Source organism: Didymella exigua, assembly GCF_010094145.1.
Source record: "Didymella exigua CBS 183.55 unplaced genomic scaffold M421scaffold_3, whole genome shotgun sequence".
NCBI lineage: Eukaryota > Fungi > Ascomycota > Dothideomycetes > Pleosporales > Didymellaceae > Didymella > Didymella exigua.
In genome coordinates, this window is record NW_022984777.1 from 974,016 (window position 1) to 988,952 (window position 14,937).

General features: G+C 52.2%; 6 protein-coding genes across 6 annotated transcripts; 2 read left to right on the top strand and 4 right to left on the bottom strand.

Annotated features, from left to right (window-relative positions):
• The first annotated feature begins 327 nt into the window (after window positions 1–327).
• Window positions 328–1,502, top strand: M421DRAFT_252863 (uncharacterized protein). Its single transcript, XM_033588622.1, has one exon. It carries the CDS (start codon window positions 608–610, stop codon window positions 1,262–1,264), a length of 657 nt encoding a protein of 218 aa, XP_033453173.1. The 5' UTR covers window positions 328–607; the 3' UTR covers window positions 1,265–1,502.
• M421DRAFT_252866 (uncharacterized protein) lies at window positions 1,320–1,758 on the bottom strand. The gene has a single exon (XM_033588623.1). It carries the CDS (start codon window positions 1,639–1,641, stop codon window positions 1,375–1,377), a length of 267 nt encoding a protein of 88 aa, XP_033453174.1. The 5' UTR covers window positions 1,642–1,758; the 3' UTR covers window positions 1,320–1,374.
• Window positions 1,759–1,874: 116 nt separating this feature from the next.
• M421DRAFT_1502 (kinase-like protein) lies at window positions 1,875–4,412 on the bottom strand (the record flags this gene model as incomplete). The annotated part of the gene is made up of 2 exons (XM_033587566.1): window positions 1,875–2,156; window positions 2,208–4,412. 2 exons carry the CDS (start codon window positions 4,410–4,412, stop codon window positions 1,875–1,877), a joined length of 2,487 nt encoding a protein of 828 aa, XP_033453175.1.
• Window positions 4,413–5,033: 621 nt separating this feature from the next.
• On the bottom strand, window positions 5,034–5,673 carry M421DRAFT_252873 (uncharacterized protein). Its single transcript, XM_033588624.1, has one exon. It carries the CDS (start codon window positions 5,493–5,495, stop codon window positions 5,148–5,150), a length of 348 nt encoding a protein of 115 aa, XP_033453176.1. The 5' UTR covers window positions 5,496–5,673; the 3' UTR covers window positions 5,034–5,147.
• A 3,223-nt stretch (window positions 5,674–8,896) lies between these two features.
• Window positions 8,897–11,922, top strand: M421DRAFT_416523 (uncharacterized protein). The gene is made up of 8 exons (XM_033591105.1): window positions 8,897–9,149; window positions 9,198–9,327; window positions 9,983–10,238; window positions 10,292–10,552; window positions 10,601–10,728; window positions 10,787–11,144; window positions 11,194–11,306; window positions 11,357–11,922. The coding sequence occupies exons 1-8, from the start codon at window positions 9,119–9,121 to the stop codon at window positions 11,610–11,612; spliced, it is 1,533 nt and encodes a 510-aa protein (XP_033453177.1). The 5' UTR covers window positions 8,897–9,118; the 3' UTR covers window positions 11,613–11,922.
• A 1,715-nt stretch (window positions 11,923–13,637) lies between these two features.
• Window positions 13,638–14,856, bottom strand: M421DRAFT_1504 (Fasciclin-domain-containing protein; the record flags this gene model as incomplete). Its single annotated transcript, XM_033587567.1, has 2 exons — window positions 13,638–14,342; window positions 14,392–14,856. 2 exons carry the CDS (start codon window positions 14,854–14,856, stop codon window positions 13,638–13,640), a joined length of 1,170 nt encoding a protein of 389 aa, XP_033453178.1.
• Window positions 14,857–14,937: the final 81 nt, after the last annotated feature.

The window sequence follows — 14,937 nt, forward strand, 5'->3', positions numbered from 1 at the left end:
TGGCGGACCTTCCATTCACACGACCCTGGTGGCGGGAGATGAGCCTGCACAGGGTATGATCGATAGGTAGGCGCTCTTGAAGTCTGGTCCCCGACATAATTGAGACAACAAAGGAGTCTTGACACTGTGGGTAAGACACACACTGTGATTCACATGCTGCTTCTATCCTATGGGTTGCGACTGCGAAGTCTAAGCATGTAGCTGCTCCTCCCTGCGATGAAGTAAGAGCCCCTGTCCTACTGGAGCCCGCGGCCTCTGCAAAGGATATGTACACTCACTTCTACACCACTATCGAACATCTCACATCGCAATATTTCTTGAACATCACCCGCTGTGTGCTATTATTATCTGTCTTGTCTCTCGCCCCCGACTGTGTCTCAATCTGCCATTTGGCTGCACTTACAAGTTATTCGCCGTTCTCTGTCACGACCTCCATACCAACAATACCATCGCGGCCAATCGATGAAACCGCGGACGGTTACCGTGCGACATTATTCCTTGAATATGAGACAGCAAGCATTGTGCAAGATCAGCTGGCATGGTGTAATTAAGTCTTGAGCTAAACAACCCCGCAGGTATTACTCCGTTCAGACGCCAGCCAGGCGAAATGATGCCACATAACGTCTTTGGTGCTCACTTCAATCAGCAACAACAGCTGCAATCGAGCCGTCTAACCTGGCTCAACCTTTACTCATCTTCAAACGAAACGTCATCTCGTATGCTCGACGCGCTCCTGCTAGCACGTATCGACAAGGTCAAAGAGACTCTCGAGTTCATCAATTGGACGATCGAAGTCCGCCGCCAACTAGTCGCCCTTGCTGAGAACAATGGCGCATTCTGTACGATCTGTAGCCATCTCCGAGTCGCAACATGCTTCACCTTTTGCAGCGCGATCTGCCCTCTCTTACGCGGCCGCCCAGAAACGTGGATGAAGCGGGACCCACCATGGACAAACTTTGCGAGAAAGGATGTGGAACTTTACGACAAGCTGATCATCGATATCAATCACTTTGGATATGAGGCGAACAAGCGCATCGTGATCAAATGGGAGGTCACTTGTACCGATTTGCTGGGGCGGACCGAAGACCCGAAGAACCGATACAGCGTTCAATTGGCTATGCCTCCCGTCCGTGGGCTCAACCAAGACTGGACATTCAACGGTCACTGGGGACAGGGCCCACGCTTGGAGGTTGAGCTTGCGCCGGACGAGGCGGAACTGCCGGCCACGGACGAGATTGGAACTTCGGCTCCTGATGATGCGTAGGTCGCCCAAGAGTAACGTGAGACCGAGTCGGGCTTTCGCCATGGTAAGTTTGCTCATCGGATGGGGTTGGGTGCTCGTAGGTCGCGCCAGGCTCGCAGATGAGATCTATATCAAATGCAAAGCGGATCCTCGCTCGCAGCGAACTTGGCAACTGGCTCCTGTGTATGACGCCTCCTGATCTCAAAGACCATGATCCATACCAAGTTCCGCTTTCCTTGGACACTCGCGTGTCTGGATATGCTCTCAGAATACAGCGCCTTCATGGCGTCTGGGTAACGACATTTACGTTTAATCCAGGGGAGGTCAACACGCCGACACCAACAAGGTGCAAGGACGCAGCAGAAATTGCATAAAGAACATGAACTGCAGGCACACATGGTAGGAAAGGGTCGTTTGGGCAGCAATTCAGTATCTGTATGTTATATGGACTAGAAATTATGGTGAATCGCCTCCATCTAAAGATGTTGGCAAAGCCCCTCATTGCTGCGGCATGCAGTGCCCGCATAACGCCCTGCGATTGTATATGTGTGCTGGCCCATTATGAAATGAACGTCTTGAGCGGTGAACGAAGGCATGGTCCACGTATAAGTAGTTCTAGAGCATATGTCATTCATCTCCGGATACCAGGTGTAGCCTGCTTCATGACTGGCGGCTTGACAACGGCTGACCTGGGAGTTAGGTTTTTGCTGGCGAAGAATTTGTGCGAGAGAGCCTCCTTGGGCTGGATGCGCTTCTCGACATTCATGTGTAGAGTTCCGTTCAGCAGGTCGGCGAAGTCGTTCAGTTCAGCAACACTGGGACCGCCTTGAGCGATGCCACGGGCAGCGTCGTGAACTCTGGTCTTGATGTCTCGACTGATCTTCTTTTGCTGTTCAATCTTGCGCACAGATAGCTGTTTGATATCAGTCTTTGCATATTTGCTTCTTGACGTCTTGATACATACCTGATTGTACTGATCAACTTCCCGGCTGATAAACTTCAACGGCGGCCCAGGCTCGAAGTGCTCGAGAACGTTGTTCACGAGACCCTTTTTCAGCAGCTTCTCACTCGGCCATCCAAGGCAGTCCATAAAAGCCTTGACCATTTGGTTGTTCGACCGCCCAGTGAACAGGATCTTGCCGGTCCAGAGCTCGTACGCGGTACAGCCCACAGCCCACATGTCGACAGGATAGCCTATGTCCATACCCAGGATGATCTCAGGTGCGCGGTAGAATCGACTAACCAGATACTCGGTACGCTCGATATTGTCTCGTTTGTCGACTGCCGTACCGAAATCAGCCAGCTTGACGGTCTTCTTGTCAGCAGATACCAGCACATTGTCAGGCTTCAAATCCAGATGGATGACCTGGCAGTTCTGTAGATGTTGCAATCCGAGAAACATTTGTCGCGCGTACGTTTTGACGGCTGGCAACGCAAGTCCATGGCCATTCGTCTCTTCCTTGAGTAGATCCCGCAAGTTCTTGGACATGTGCTCAAAGATGATGCACAAGTGGCCCTTGTGGTCAAAGGAGCCCAGAAGTCGAACAATGTGGCGCTTGTCCTGCGGATCTGCTTCATTGACTTTCTGTAGGAAGTCCATCTCCTTTTGACTGGCTTTCCTCATCAGCTCGTTCCTACGTATCATCTTGATGGCGACAAGCCTGCTCTGTTGTCCGTCGTTGTATGCAGTGACTTCTTCCGCCTGTGCGACATTGGCGAATACACCTCGACCCAGCGTCTTGATCATTCGATGGCGACCACCGTTCACCAGCTCGTTGTTGATGATCTTGTAGTATCCTTCAGGGTCATCCCAATTCTCAAGAAGCTTCTCATCCAGCACGGTCCCTTTTGCTGGTCCTTCGTGTTCCTGTACAACATCCTCAGCTTCATCCTCGTCATCACTGAAATCGAACATGTCAAAGTCCTTCTTCTGCTTCTTTACTGGGACCACCTTCTCGGCTGGCAATGTGGATAGAGCCCTGGGATCGGTTTCGCTATACGCATCGGATCGCAGGTCTGAGCTGGTGTTCTTCCTAAATGCACGATTGCGGTCGTCTAGCATATCTTGTGTAGGGTCATAGTCAACCGCTGAAGGGCTCGCAACCGCTGGGCTGTTTCCACGACTATGTTGGGCCTGCTTGTCGATGATCATGACATCTGGAGATGCTGGTACTGAATCGAGGTCGCCGGCGCGAGGAGAAGGAAAGGGTGACATGGTGGTATCGAGAGCTGCTGGAGAGCCAATGTTAGGAGTGGTGGTCTCAGAGGCGTTAGTAAGAACTGCTTGTTGCAAGAGATTCTCCTTGGGCTTCTGCTCAGCTGCAGCGCGAATCGCAGCCCACTTGCGACGTTTCTCTTCGCGCGTTTCCGGAGTCGGGGCCTTGTCTCCAACGGGTGCTACCGTGATGTCGGACTGGGTTGTGCCCTTCGCCTCATCTTTCGTCTGCTGCGCTTGTCTTCCTGCGTTGTCTTGGATGCTGAGCTTCTCCGTATCGCGAGTCACCTGTTGGCTGGATCGTTCAATCCTGGGACCGTTGTCACTCTGCCTCGTAGGTCCACTACCAGCGACTATATGGTCACTGAAGCGTGGCACAGCAGGTGTCTGATGCTCGATCTCAGCGTACGAGACATACTTGACGTAGGGCCTCTCAGTCGGTTTCTGTGCGGCTTTCACGAACCCGGATTGAGACTGTCCGTTCCGCAGATCGTCTGCGCAAGACTTCCGCGGATGGTCGCCATATCTGCTGCGATCAGTGTTGTGGCGCTTCTCAGGCCGGCTACCTCGCGGCGGCGAGGCTTTGCGTTTATGCTGGGACCGTAAATCGCTACCATCGTGTCCTCGATCATTGCGGCCGTGTCGGAAAGGCGACGGTGAGCGTTCGGACGCGCGCTTGTTGCGATATGGTGAGGGCGACCGAGTTCGTTTCCGACGGAACGGAGAAGGCGAGCGACTTGGAGCGCGATACTTGTATCCTAGGCTGGTCAGACCATGTCGCAAATGCGCAGAGTTACCAAGAGCTGCTGTACCGTTTCTGTCCGAGGCACCATCATATCCAGACACTCTGCTAGAGCCGTTAATCGCAGTTTCGCCGCGCTGACTGATAGTGTTTGCCTTGTGTTGGGTATCGACAACTTCGCCTTCCGAAGTTGAACTGGAACGAGACGCCATACTGGCAATCTGGCTCACTGCAAAACTCCTGTGAGAAACCGGAACGGGTCCTGGGCGTCAGCTTGCTTCTTCTTGGGAACAGAACGGAGTGTCTCTATCACTGACTGGGTGTCCCACAGCTGGAGTGCTTGACCTGCAATGCAGTGTCTGAAGAGGCAAGGGAGCACGCAGAGAAGAGACAGGTGCAATCGCGATAAGAGGGGAGGCGCGTGTTTGTCGGGAAAGGATGCGCGCAACGCGTTGGTGATGGCTGCCGCGATTGGAGCATGCACACCGTGAAGTCAGAGGCAGGAGTCTCGGAGGCTCGGAGTGGGGCCTTCCTCACGTGAAACTCACGTGCGTCTTCATCTGCACCGACTCGTGCATTACTATTCATCATGCCAGCCGCTTCTTCTGAGCCCGATGGGCTCAAGCGTCTACACTCTTCTACTTCGAGCGGTGAGCCTAGTGATGCGTGTGCCAACGAAGCTAACCATGTCTGGGCAGCTACCTACGAGAGATAGGTAGGACTATACATACTGCGACTCCTGACCTTGCCAGCATCGCCCTTGAGCTGACATTGCACGCATTGAGACGATTTTACGGGGAGTAGTAGGTGTTCTCGACCAAATGCGCTGTAGGCAGTCTCTTGCCAATTGGAGAGCTTGATTAGCAATGTCTGAAGCTCTATGAAGGAAGATCCGCAACATAAACGCAGAACTGCTTTGCAAGGATACGCGAGCAGAGAGACCGGTTTCAATTTGCCGAAAATGCATCACTCGCATACACGCTTCTGTGGTCGGCCCTTCGCACGCTCACTGAGCTGCACTGGTGCCCATCGTACGACAACCTCGTGTGCAGAGAGCCGGTACCTAGGATAAATTTTGTCGACAAGGAGAATCGCGCCCGGCTCATGAGTCGATGGATGCCACAGCTTATGCGCCGGAACGGCGTTTGGATGGCAACAGACTCAACCCCTTCACAACGCTGAAGCATGCGGCAATTGCCGTGGTTCTTGCATTTCTCGAATTTATCGCAGTTCTCGCAGTTACTCTCCGTCCGAGAGTTGTACAAGACTGCTGCCTGGACCCCTCTGTTAGACATGATTCGGTCGAGGATGATCCTCGAACCAAAGTCTGAGGTCGGCGTGTGTGTAGGGGAGCAAGAAGGAACTAGTGGTCTGATGTTATAGCATTGAAGGTTTCGTTGATCTTAAAGGAAAACTTCGCACGTATCAGAGCACGCCAACGCCGCCGGGAAGGATGTCCCGGCTGTCATCTCGACTTTTCTATTCGCTGATCATCTGGCTAATGTAAGTCTATGACCCATGTCGATTTCGTAAACTCGGCAAGCCTATCGGACGGGAGAGTGTTGATCACTTGTGCAAGTTAATGACTACCTCCCTATCAAACATTGCAAACGAGCTTGCCGAAAATATGGCTTCGCAGACGAATGCAACGTGGAAGGTGAAGGACCCAATCCGCAGAGTGAGAGGTGGGCACCTGCATGTGGGCTTTCACTGGCGCGTGACGATCACTGCAACTAAGATTACCAAACATCTTTGTCCAAGCGGAAGCAAACCAGGATTAGAAGCATTAGATTAGGGAAGGTGCTGCAGTAGCATCGCAGGTTCTGGTTTGCAGCGTCAACTTCATGATGGTGGCGTGCGTGAATTGATTCGGAACTGCCCGTGGTGGCTTGTGTTCAGCCTTTAGTTCCTCCGATAGTGCCGACGGAAAAGGGCTCGTTCGATGGGCAAGTAAATCAAATAACCCTTCCAGCACAGACCAAGGGTTCCGATTTGTGACAGTCTGGGAACAACTGATGAACGATGGGACCACCGTTCTCAGAAAAGGGCTTGTCAAGGCGTACAAACAGCGGAACCGTCCAGCGATGTGCAACTGGATGATAGGTATTCATGTCGAGCAAGCAGGGATTGACAGGATTCATCGTGTATCTACATCAACTCTGCTCGTGCTCGAAGGGTTGCTCTTCACCATTATAGGCGCAGAATGCGAACTTATGCTTGCTCAAGCTTGCACAAGCTAGGTGCAAACTTCCGTGTGGCTTCGATCTTTACAGGCACACCCGGCCGGCGGGATACGCCGTAGAGCTTGATGCTGAATAGCCGACTCGCTCACGTTCCGGATGCCATGTGCCGTAAGCCCAGTGCCCATGATCCTGAACATCCGCAATACCTAATCCAGAGGCGCCACACCGATCATATCTCGCATGTTAGATCTTAGCGTACACCCTGCGCTTGGAAGAGTTGCGTAGGCAATCCTTCGACGAGGATACGGAGCCAATCAGGCGACCTGGATCATGCTCCGAAAGCGCTGGTCGATCCCAAGGTCCAATGTCACCAGTGCAAAGGACCCTGTTGCGCACCAACACATCGGGTCCAGAGACGGTACCAGGGGATCCCACGTTGGAGGGTGAAGCGTGGCTGCAAAATGCTTGGGGTCGTGGGTTGGCATCAATAGTTTGTACCGTCGTATCTCTGAAGTTGACTATGGACTGATCTGGACCCCACTGCGTCATCGCGGAGTGCTGAACTGCGTCAATGGCTGGCACAAGTCTTTGCTGTCGTCATGCTCTAGGTCTGTTCAGATCTACAAGTCCATAATGTCGGCAGATGCGAAGCGATTCGACGGGAAGATGTATCTGACATACCCCTGGCACATGGGCTGGTGCACGAGGCTCTTGATGGCGCCTCAGAAAGGATCTCTGTGCAGAAGCGTGCATTCGGCATATATACCTGCCCACCTTATAAAGTTCTAAGCTCAGGGTACCGTTGCCGTCAACTAGTCAAAGGTTGATGAGAATGCGATAGATTACAACCCTCGTGTGTGCTGAAGTACCACTGCTGTCCACTTGCCGGTAGTGCAAATTCCAAGTGCCGCAAGGGAAGCCGTCGCTCATCGCGCAAGTCTAGTTCAAGAAATAGGCAACCGACACCAAGAAGTTGCGGGCCTCCAAGAACTCCATAAGTATATGGGCCTGTTGCGTAGGAGTTGGCGAGCTCATTACAAGCCTTGTGCACGAATATTGGTCCTTGCAGAAGGGCTACATCGTCCTTTACTATGGTAACAAGGTCGCCGAGGATCTTGCAATTAAGATGAATTGGTGGTACCTCAGTAAAGCATTTCCGGCCAGAAACTCGGCGAGATGCAGCTGCAACATTGAAAGAACGCAAAGTCCGATCAGAAGACATCCAATCAATGTACCTGACATTTGGAGGCGCTCTCAAAATCTTAGAAGTAGCCTTGGGAGCGGGCAACCCAAGGACTGCTCCACACCGCAAGGTTTGAGGGTCGACTTGCTCCTTGTAGTCAAGACCAGAATCCTACCTCGAATTGTTGCTCAATGTCAATTGTAAGAACAGTTGACAAACGAGAAAGCCGACGGTGTGACTGTGACTGTGGCATGTGCGACAATCATTGTCTGTTACGGTAACCGGACATACGATGATCATCTTTGGTAATGTACACAGCCTCACCGCTTTCTACCTTATCGACCATGTACCGATTACAGGGGAGTAGCTGTGCATAGCTGCCCGTTGCTCCATTCTTCAGGCTCGGTTGCGATGGCAGGTCTCGTCGAGGAAACAGACCGCTCAAGCCGCTAATACAAGGACTGCAAACTTTCCGCTCCCTGTGTCATGCAGATTTCCGAATGCGATGTAGGGGCAGAACGGCGTTACGGTGCTTAAGACTTGATCGTAGGGTCTTCGACGCACCAATGCGCGCTGCGGGTGAGCATGTTACTGCCCAGTGCCCAGCATCGTGCTTGCAGAGGAAAAGCGAGATGGCCTTGAGTATCCAGGCCAAGATCATGAAGATATCGTAACAATGGCATTGGCAAACCCACAAACTACGTCACATGAACCAAGACATTGCGTTTCGAGAATGGCTTTGAACGCCAGTCCTTACTGCGGCGCGGCGGTACAACCAGCTGAGCCCGTATATATCGGGCCGAATACTCATTATCGTCCTGCCAGCTTGGGCCAGCGACACACCCCTCGTTCGGTGGACAACCCCCTGGATGGCATGCAGTCCAAGTGTCCACAAAAAGCGAACGTAGGTCTAAATATGGGTCTCGAACATGTTGAACGTACCGTGTCCATTTCACTTGACGTGTGAGGACCGCGTATTGCCTTGTCAGAGAGTTTGCAAAAACGATCAGCGGACCCTGAATGCCTGGTCTTGGTGTGGCTGTGACCTTTGAAAGGCAGGCCGAGTGGCGCAATAGCTGACAGTTGGGAAAGACAGACAAATGTCACCGACGTTGGGTAGTCTTGGAGGAAGGAAGGCAGTCGAGGCTTGTTGAATTTGGATATTCAGAGCGCCTTGATGACATTTTTGGAAAGCGGTCGTTCTGGTCTAGTCCGACAGTGCCGTCCGTTGAGCCGACTTCCCCGCGGTCGAATGCTGTGGTGCGCTAGGACGCTAGATCGACCTGCGTTGGCCATCTGCTGGGTGTTCAGATGGGCGACGCATTTGAAACCTCGTTCCAGCTCCAAGTGCCTGTCGGTAGTTCCGCAATAGCATTGGGCCAAGCGCTAATCGTTTCCTATACTTGTTGCTTGCGGAGTCGATATACAGAGTCATTCCCCGAAATGCAGGGCTGATCATCCACATGGTTTTCGCGGAAAAGATTCCTTTCGTCTCTCAGACATCGATATAGCTTTTTTGCCCAACGTTTCGCATAAGGAAATGCTTGCATTCATGTCTCCAACATCCAATAATTCATTGCCTGGTAAGTCTGCACCAGTACCGTCGTCCGGACATTATTGACACTCTGCAGGAGTCAACTACTGGTATGGCAGCAACAGCCTGCCAGATGCGTTGGAAGGGTTACCACAAGAAAACCCTAACAACCCACGCATGATGCGTCGAGCATCAGAAGCCGTAGTACAAGCTGCAGGCTTCCAAAGGTATGTTGTATCATTCTTTGATTTCTGCTCCAGTCATTTACTTCCAACGGACCTACCTTTGTGGCCATCTCAATGTTGCAGACCTCCGATGGCTGCTTTGTGGTCCAGGTCGGCGCCTTCCGTACGCACAACCGTACACGATCCAATTTTATCAGAACAACCCACCGCAGCCTAAACGAAATCCCACCATGCGAAACTCAGGACCCTCTATCTACCTCGTGTATAGACTTCATCGACCGTACACCTTTCCAGAGGGATGCGATCCAGGTCGACTGGCACAGCATCTGAACTTGCCAAGAAGTGGTTGCAAATTGACTCTTTGGGCAAAGATCTGCAAGGCGACAAACGCACATGGATGTGCGCGATTGGACGTTTACCATGACAAATGGTCGTGTGTCCTTGCCTATTCATGAACTCCTGAGGCAAGCCCTCGTTCCAAGATACCGCCCGTTTCCGGTCATTCGACATTGGACTGGCCAATTTACCGGATAAAGCAAGTCGGAGGTTGTCGCGGCGGGGTTCGAAATACGGCCGATGTCGCCTACGGCCGGCCACATTCCGCCGATCAACAACACTGATGTCGAGCGCCCTGTAGACCCGGCGATTCTGTGAATTTTATGTCGATCCAGTCTGGAACTTGCTGACCAAAACTCAGTCAGGACAACTGGGATCAGTGCCAAGGTCAACTCCACCTCGATACCTCACAAACAACTCTTGTGATTCGCCCGCAGTCAGCGGCCGCGAACGCAGGACACAAAGCCCCGCTGGCACCCAAACAGGGACTAGGGGGCGCCCTCGCCAACGCTCGCGGTCAACATTCGTCTCCCATATCAGGCACCTATGCCCTGCGAACACCCCGAGGAAAGATTACGTCCATAGCCTGTGAAAGCTGTCGGAAACGCAAATCGAAGGTATGTTTTCCTCTCGCCAGCTCGAGATGGAAGTTGTTGACGAGCTGCTCCAGTGTGACGGTGTTCGACCCAAGTGCAATACCTGTCAGTCCAAGAACCTGACATGCGTATACGATGTGGCCGAAGATGGCAAGACGACAACGCAACTACGAGCCCACGTTAGACGACTAGCGAAGGAATTAGAGGATATGAAGTCTGTGGTGTCCTTGTTGGCCCTTGCGCCAGACCGAGCTGCAGCTGCAAATTGGGCGTCTGAGATTGAGAAGAATGGCTTTGCGCATCACTCGGTCGATGAGATCAAACGTGCACTCGGGGTAAGCCTTGTTTGGATCTTGAATGGAGAACGCCATCTAACAACGCAGGACTCCAACGAGCAAACATCTGCTATACCAGAGCAAGACTCATTCGGTACACCGAGCAGCGAGCAGTTCGTGGGACAATTGCCAAACTTGGGCGCGTCTTCCTACAACGGATCTTCACGGGAAGAAAGGCAGGTCCAGTACCAGTACCTAGGCGCATTTGGGAGTGTATATTAACAGGTCCAGAAGTCGGGAACGCAGCCAAGCCGCTTTGAACTTTGCGCCTGACACCGCAGTTGACGGTGTGATGCCCATGAATCCGTCGCCCTTGATCCTCGAAACCGCCGCGAACGCACTGAGCAAATTTGGCTTCGACTGCGCATACTACCGGAGAACGAAACAGGACCTACTTGCCAATGGATGGAATGAGGCCCAGATATTTGGCAGATCCGAGATAGACGTAGATTCTCTGTTGTTGGGCTTTGCAGATCCTCAGGACACACAAACCGTTCCGGCGTGGTGCGCAAGAACAGTGAACAAGATTCTTCCAACCGTAAATCTGCCTGTGCGACTGGCTTCAACTTGGATATTGACCAAATTGATGCGTGTAAGTGCACTTCGCGTCAGGAGGAACACTTTCGCTGACAGTGTGACAGTGGCTGATCTGGCCGAGCGTGGAGAACATGAACTCCAACCCGGAATGGCTGACACCTCCTATGGGCAAGCAGGATGTGTCGCCGTACGATATCTTGATCGACCTTGTGCCTTGGTAGGTTGCAGTGCTGTTTCCAAGTTCCGGTAGAGACTTATTCCTGACAGGCCACAAATACGGCGACTTCTGTACCAGCATCCTCAAGAATTTGCGGTCGGTCCGCTGGTCGGCTCTATCGGTATTACTTGGCCATACGCAGAAGATTCATGTCACTACTGGGACATCGAGGCAGGCTGCACACGCATGACTCCACTGTTTGAGAGTACTGTAGCCGACTTGAACAACTGGGTTCTGGATCCCAAGATACTCGAGATCATGCCTCAACTCGAAGGCATGGTACCGTTGAAACCAGTCTCGGCGTAATTGGACATTCTTTGGATCTTTCGGGGTGTCTGCGGAGGCTCGCTGAGGAACAGCAATCCATCGCGGCGTTTAACTGCATTCTTTCTTGTACTGGGCGGTGTTACGCATATATCCCTTGGAGGTTGGTAATTGCAGGAACTCGCGTGCAGCGCAATAGCGTAGGGAGCCATTGTACACACTCGTTGGAAGGTGGGACATATCAATAGACCATGGTCAGGCCTCGACAGGTGCAGCATGCGCATACATATTACTTTGGCGATGCGGAATTAAGCCGTCGCAACACCTTTCGTGCTGAAAACCCACACCGTTGACCTTCCATGTACCCACTTCGAGGTATCGTAATGCCAAGGCCCTCGCTCGGAGATCGACGATCGGTGGACTTGTTACTCAGGATTTGCCCTAGACCTCTGCTGGTCAAGGTACATTTCTGCTTTTTTTTTATCCCTGCAACAGATGCTTTTGCGTCTGCGTCCGATCGACTATCGAGTCAGACTCAAGTACGCCAAGCTGTTCATCTGGATTGACGAGGTCGTGAGCGCGGTTGCAGCGCGTTTCAGGTGTGCCTGAAAGGCGCCAATGGAATGGCTACCTGAGCCCTTTCCTCAGTCTCGGTCTCGTAGAAGAAAAACAGAATCCTCGAATACATCCATTGCTGCAGCCAGGAAGCAGCGGGGTAGCCCAGATAGTCTTAAAGTTCGTAGGTCGGGCCGTGTGTCGAAGGATTGTTGTTCGAAAGATTTGCTCTGATGCCTATGGAAAGTGCCGCGGGTTGTTAGTAACAAAGTGGAGCTTGGCTATAAAGACGCATGTTGTTACTCGCGTAGGCTTTCTCGATGCTGTATTTGGCCTGGAATTGCGCAGGTCTGTCGACTCTGCAGCGGATCAGTCAGCTGTGCTGTAGCACACCACCTATGAAGAATCCTTGCTCTGCACTCGGGAACCAGGACCAAGAGAATCTGCATTACCTTCACGCACATCGATCACGAACTCCACACTATCGCCAAACGGACCCTAGCATCAAGCTCAGATCAAACGTCTTAGAGATGGAGTATTGGTTGATACTGCGGTGCTTCAGTGGCTGTAAGCAATAACAGGTCAGACAATAGGATACAGTAAGCGAGAAGCATGAATATGCGGCAGCATGTGTTAGCAATGATAGCCTAATCGGTTGTCATAGTGGCTCAGCGCGGATGCGGTTCACGTTGGTGTCCCTGAACTGGTGATGAGATCAACGACGGAAGTCGCATGTGCCCTTATGCGCTTTACCTTTCACTTTAGCCCCATGGCGAGTAGTCACCTGGCATTTACGCAGGGAGACATTTGCTGCGAGGTATCTTAATCCTTCAAGGCTTCCCATTGGCTCAGAGCTTAGCAAAGCGGAGGGCGCAGTAGCGCAGCCTGTCTTTAACTCTTCTTAACGTCTTGCTAGTTGTTACATTGGTTACACTGTGCAGAAAAGTGTTGACCCTCACACGCCTTGACGCTGAATGCGACCACGAATACTAGTCGTGGAGCGGCCGGGGGCTATACCGGTAATCTGTCGCTCCTGCCCCAACATATAGTTCTTACGGCAACCTTGCAACCTGTTGTATTACTAGCACTTTCTGTCTTACGTCATCCGCCTTCGCCATAGTTGCAATCGAGCTTCGCCGTTATTTCTTGCAGCCTTGCAGCCCCGTTGTCGCGTCTCGTCTTTAGGTGCGCCTGCATGTATCAATTTTTAGGAACGTTGTCGTTGAAGGGAGGAAGACTTCACAAAAAGGCCAAATTTTTTTCGTGGGATGATTCTAAGCTATACACAGTGTGTTCGTTTACTCGTTCTCGCTATCAGGCACGTTTGCAGGGCAATCGAGACGTTAAGGCTTCGATGAACGGATTCGACTAAGCTTATTGACACAAAGGTATAGTACGGAATGCAGAGCGATCTCCAATTTCTAGTCTCATCCACTACAGCGGTATTACCTGCATCCGATTTCCCAGCACACAATTCACAATCTGTCCATATACGGACCAGATTCTTCAAGTTTAATTAAATGCGTAAACAGCAGCAGCACCCAAGAGAGCACCCATACCGACAGAACCAGTCTTCATGGCGGCGGGAGCACCAGCAGCGCTGCTCGTGGAGGAAGCTCCAGGGGCAGCTTGGCTTCCAGTAGCCTCCTGGTTGATCGAGGTGGTGGCAGTGGGCTGGCCAGAGGTGAAGGGAAGGTCGGAAACGGCGGTAGCGCCAGGGAAGGCGCCCTCACCCTCGTCATCAGAGGGGTCGGCAATGGTAGCATTGGCGGGGTTGAGGACCTCGTCGATAACGTGAACAACACCGTTAGCAACAAGGATATCGGCGATGGTGACGCGGGCGCTGTTGACGAAGATGCGGCCCTCCTCACCGATAGTGATGGTAAGGTTGTCGCCGTTTAGGGCAGTCAGGACAGTTCCATTTTCAAGACCGGACGAGTAGCCTACAGTGCCATTGACGACATGATAGGTCAGGATGTCGGCAATGTCCTCAATGGAGGCATTGGCAAGGGCAGATCCAATCTCGCGGAATGCCTCAGTAGAAGGAGCGAAGATAGTAACGTCTGGTATGGTGTCCACAGCCTCGAGTAAATTGGTGGCATTAAGAGCACCGCGAAGGCCAGTAAGGTTGGCAGTTGTAAGAGTGTCCGAAACGATTTCGGGCAAGACGAGGAATCGGTCAATGACGTGGATCACACCGCCGGTGAAGTTAACGTCCTACCCATGGTTAGAAAAGACCACTTGACATAAAGGCGCAGGGACTTACAGCCATAGAAACGGTAGAATTGGCCAACAGACCGCTGAAGAATGTGACATTGTTTCCGGTTGTGACAGCCTCGACAACTTGACCACCGGTCACGTTGGTGAAGAGATTGTTTGTCAAAAGAGTTGGCACGAATACGCTCTGGTTGGTGATGGCCGAAGACCGGTATGTGCCATTCAGAACGTGGTACTGCAAAAGTGCAGTGAGGAGACCCGTGTTGTTAGCCAACGCCTGGACGGTTGCGTTGCCGATACTAGCGAAAGCTGCGTTCGAAGGTGCAAGTATGGTGACATTCTGTGCGCTGCTGAGGCCCTGAACGAGTTGGGCAAGACCTGGAAGAGCCAGGACGCCTGCCAAGCTGGAAAGCTGAGCGGATGAACTCAGTGCTTCAGTGAGAGATGGTGCGGTGCCATTCGACTGGGCAAGGACTGCGCTCGCAAAGGCGAGGATGGAAAATCTCGAGAGCATGTTGTTCAGACGGGACCAGAATGATGACAATTCCGTCAGTTGGACAAAAGATTGAAGAAGGATGTGAGGGGAAACAAAGTA

Coding starts and splice junctions, on each gene's coding strand:
- M421DRAFT_252863 (XM_033588622.1), top strand. CDS start 608: ATGATGCCACATAACGTCTTTGGTGCTCACTTCAATCAGCAACAACAG.
- M421DRAFT_252866 (XM_033588623.1), bottom strand. CDS start 1,641: ATGTGTGCCTGCAGTTCATGTTCTTTATGCAATTTCTGCTGCGTCCTT.
- M421DRAFT_252873 (XM_033588624.1), bottom strand. CDS start 5,495: ATGTCTAACAGAGGGGTCCAGGCAGCAGTCTTGTACAACTCTCGGACG.
- M421DRAFT_416523 (XM_033591105.1), top strand. CDS start 9,119: ATGTCTCCAACATCCAATAATTCATTGCCTG. Junction 10,553..10,600: donor AGATCAAACGTGCACTCGGG/GTAAGCCTTGTT, acceptor CTAACAACGCAG/GACTCCAACGAGCAAACATC. Junction 11,307..11,356: donor TTGATCGACCTTGTGCCTTG/GTAGGTTGCAGT, acceptor TATTCCTGACAG/GCCACAAATACGGCGACTTC.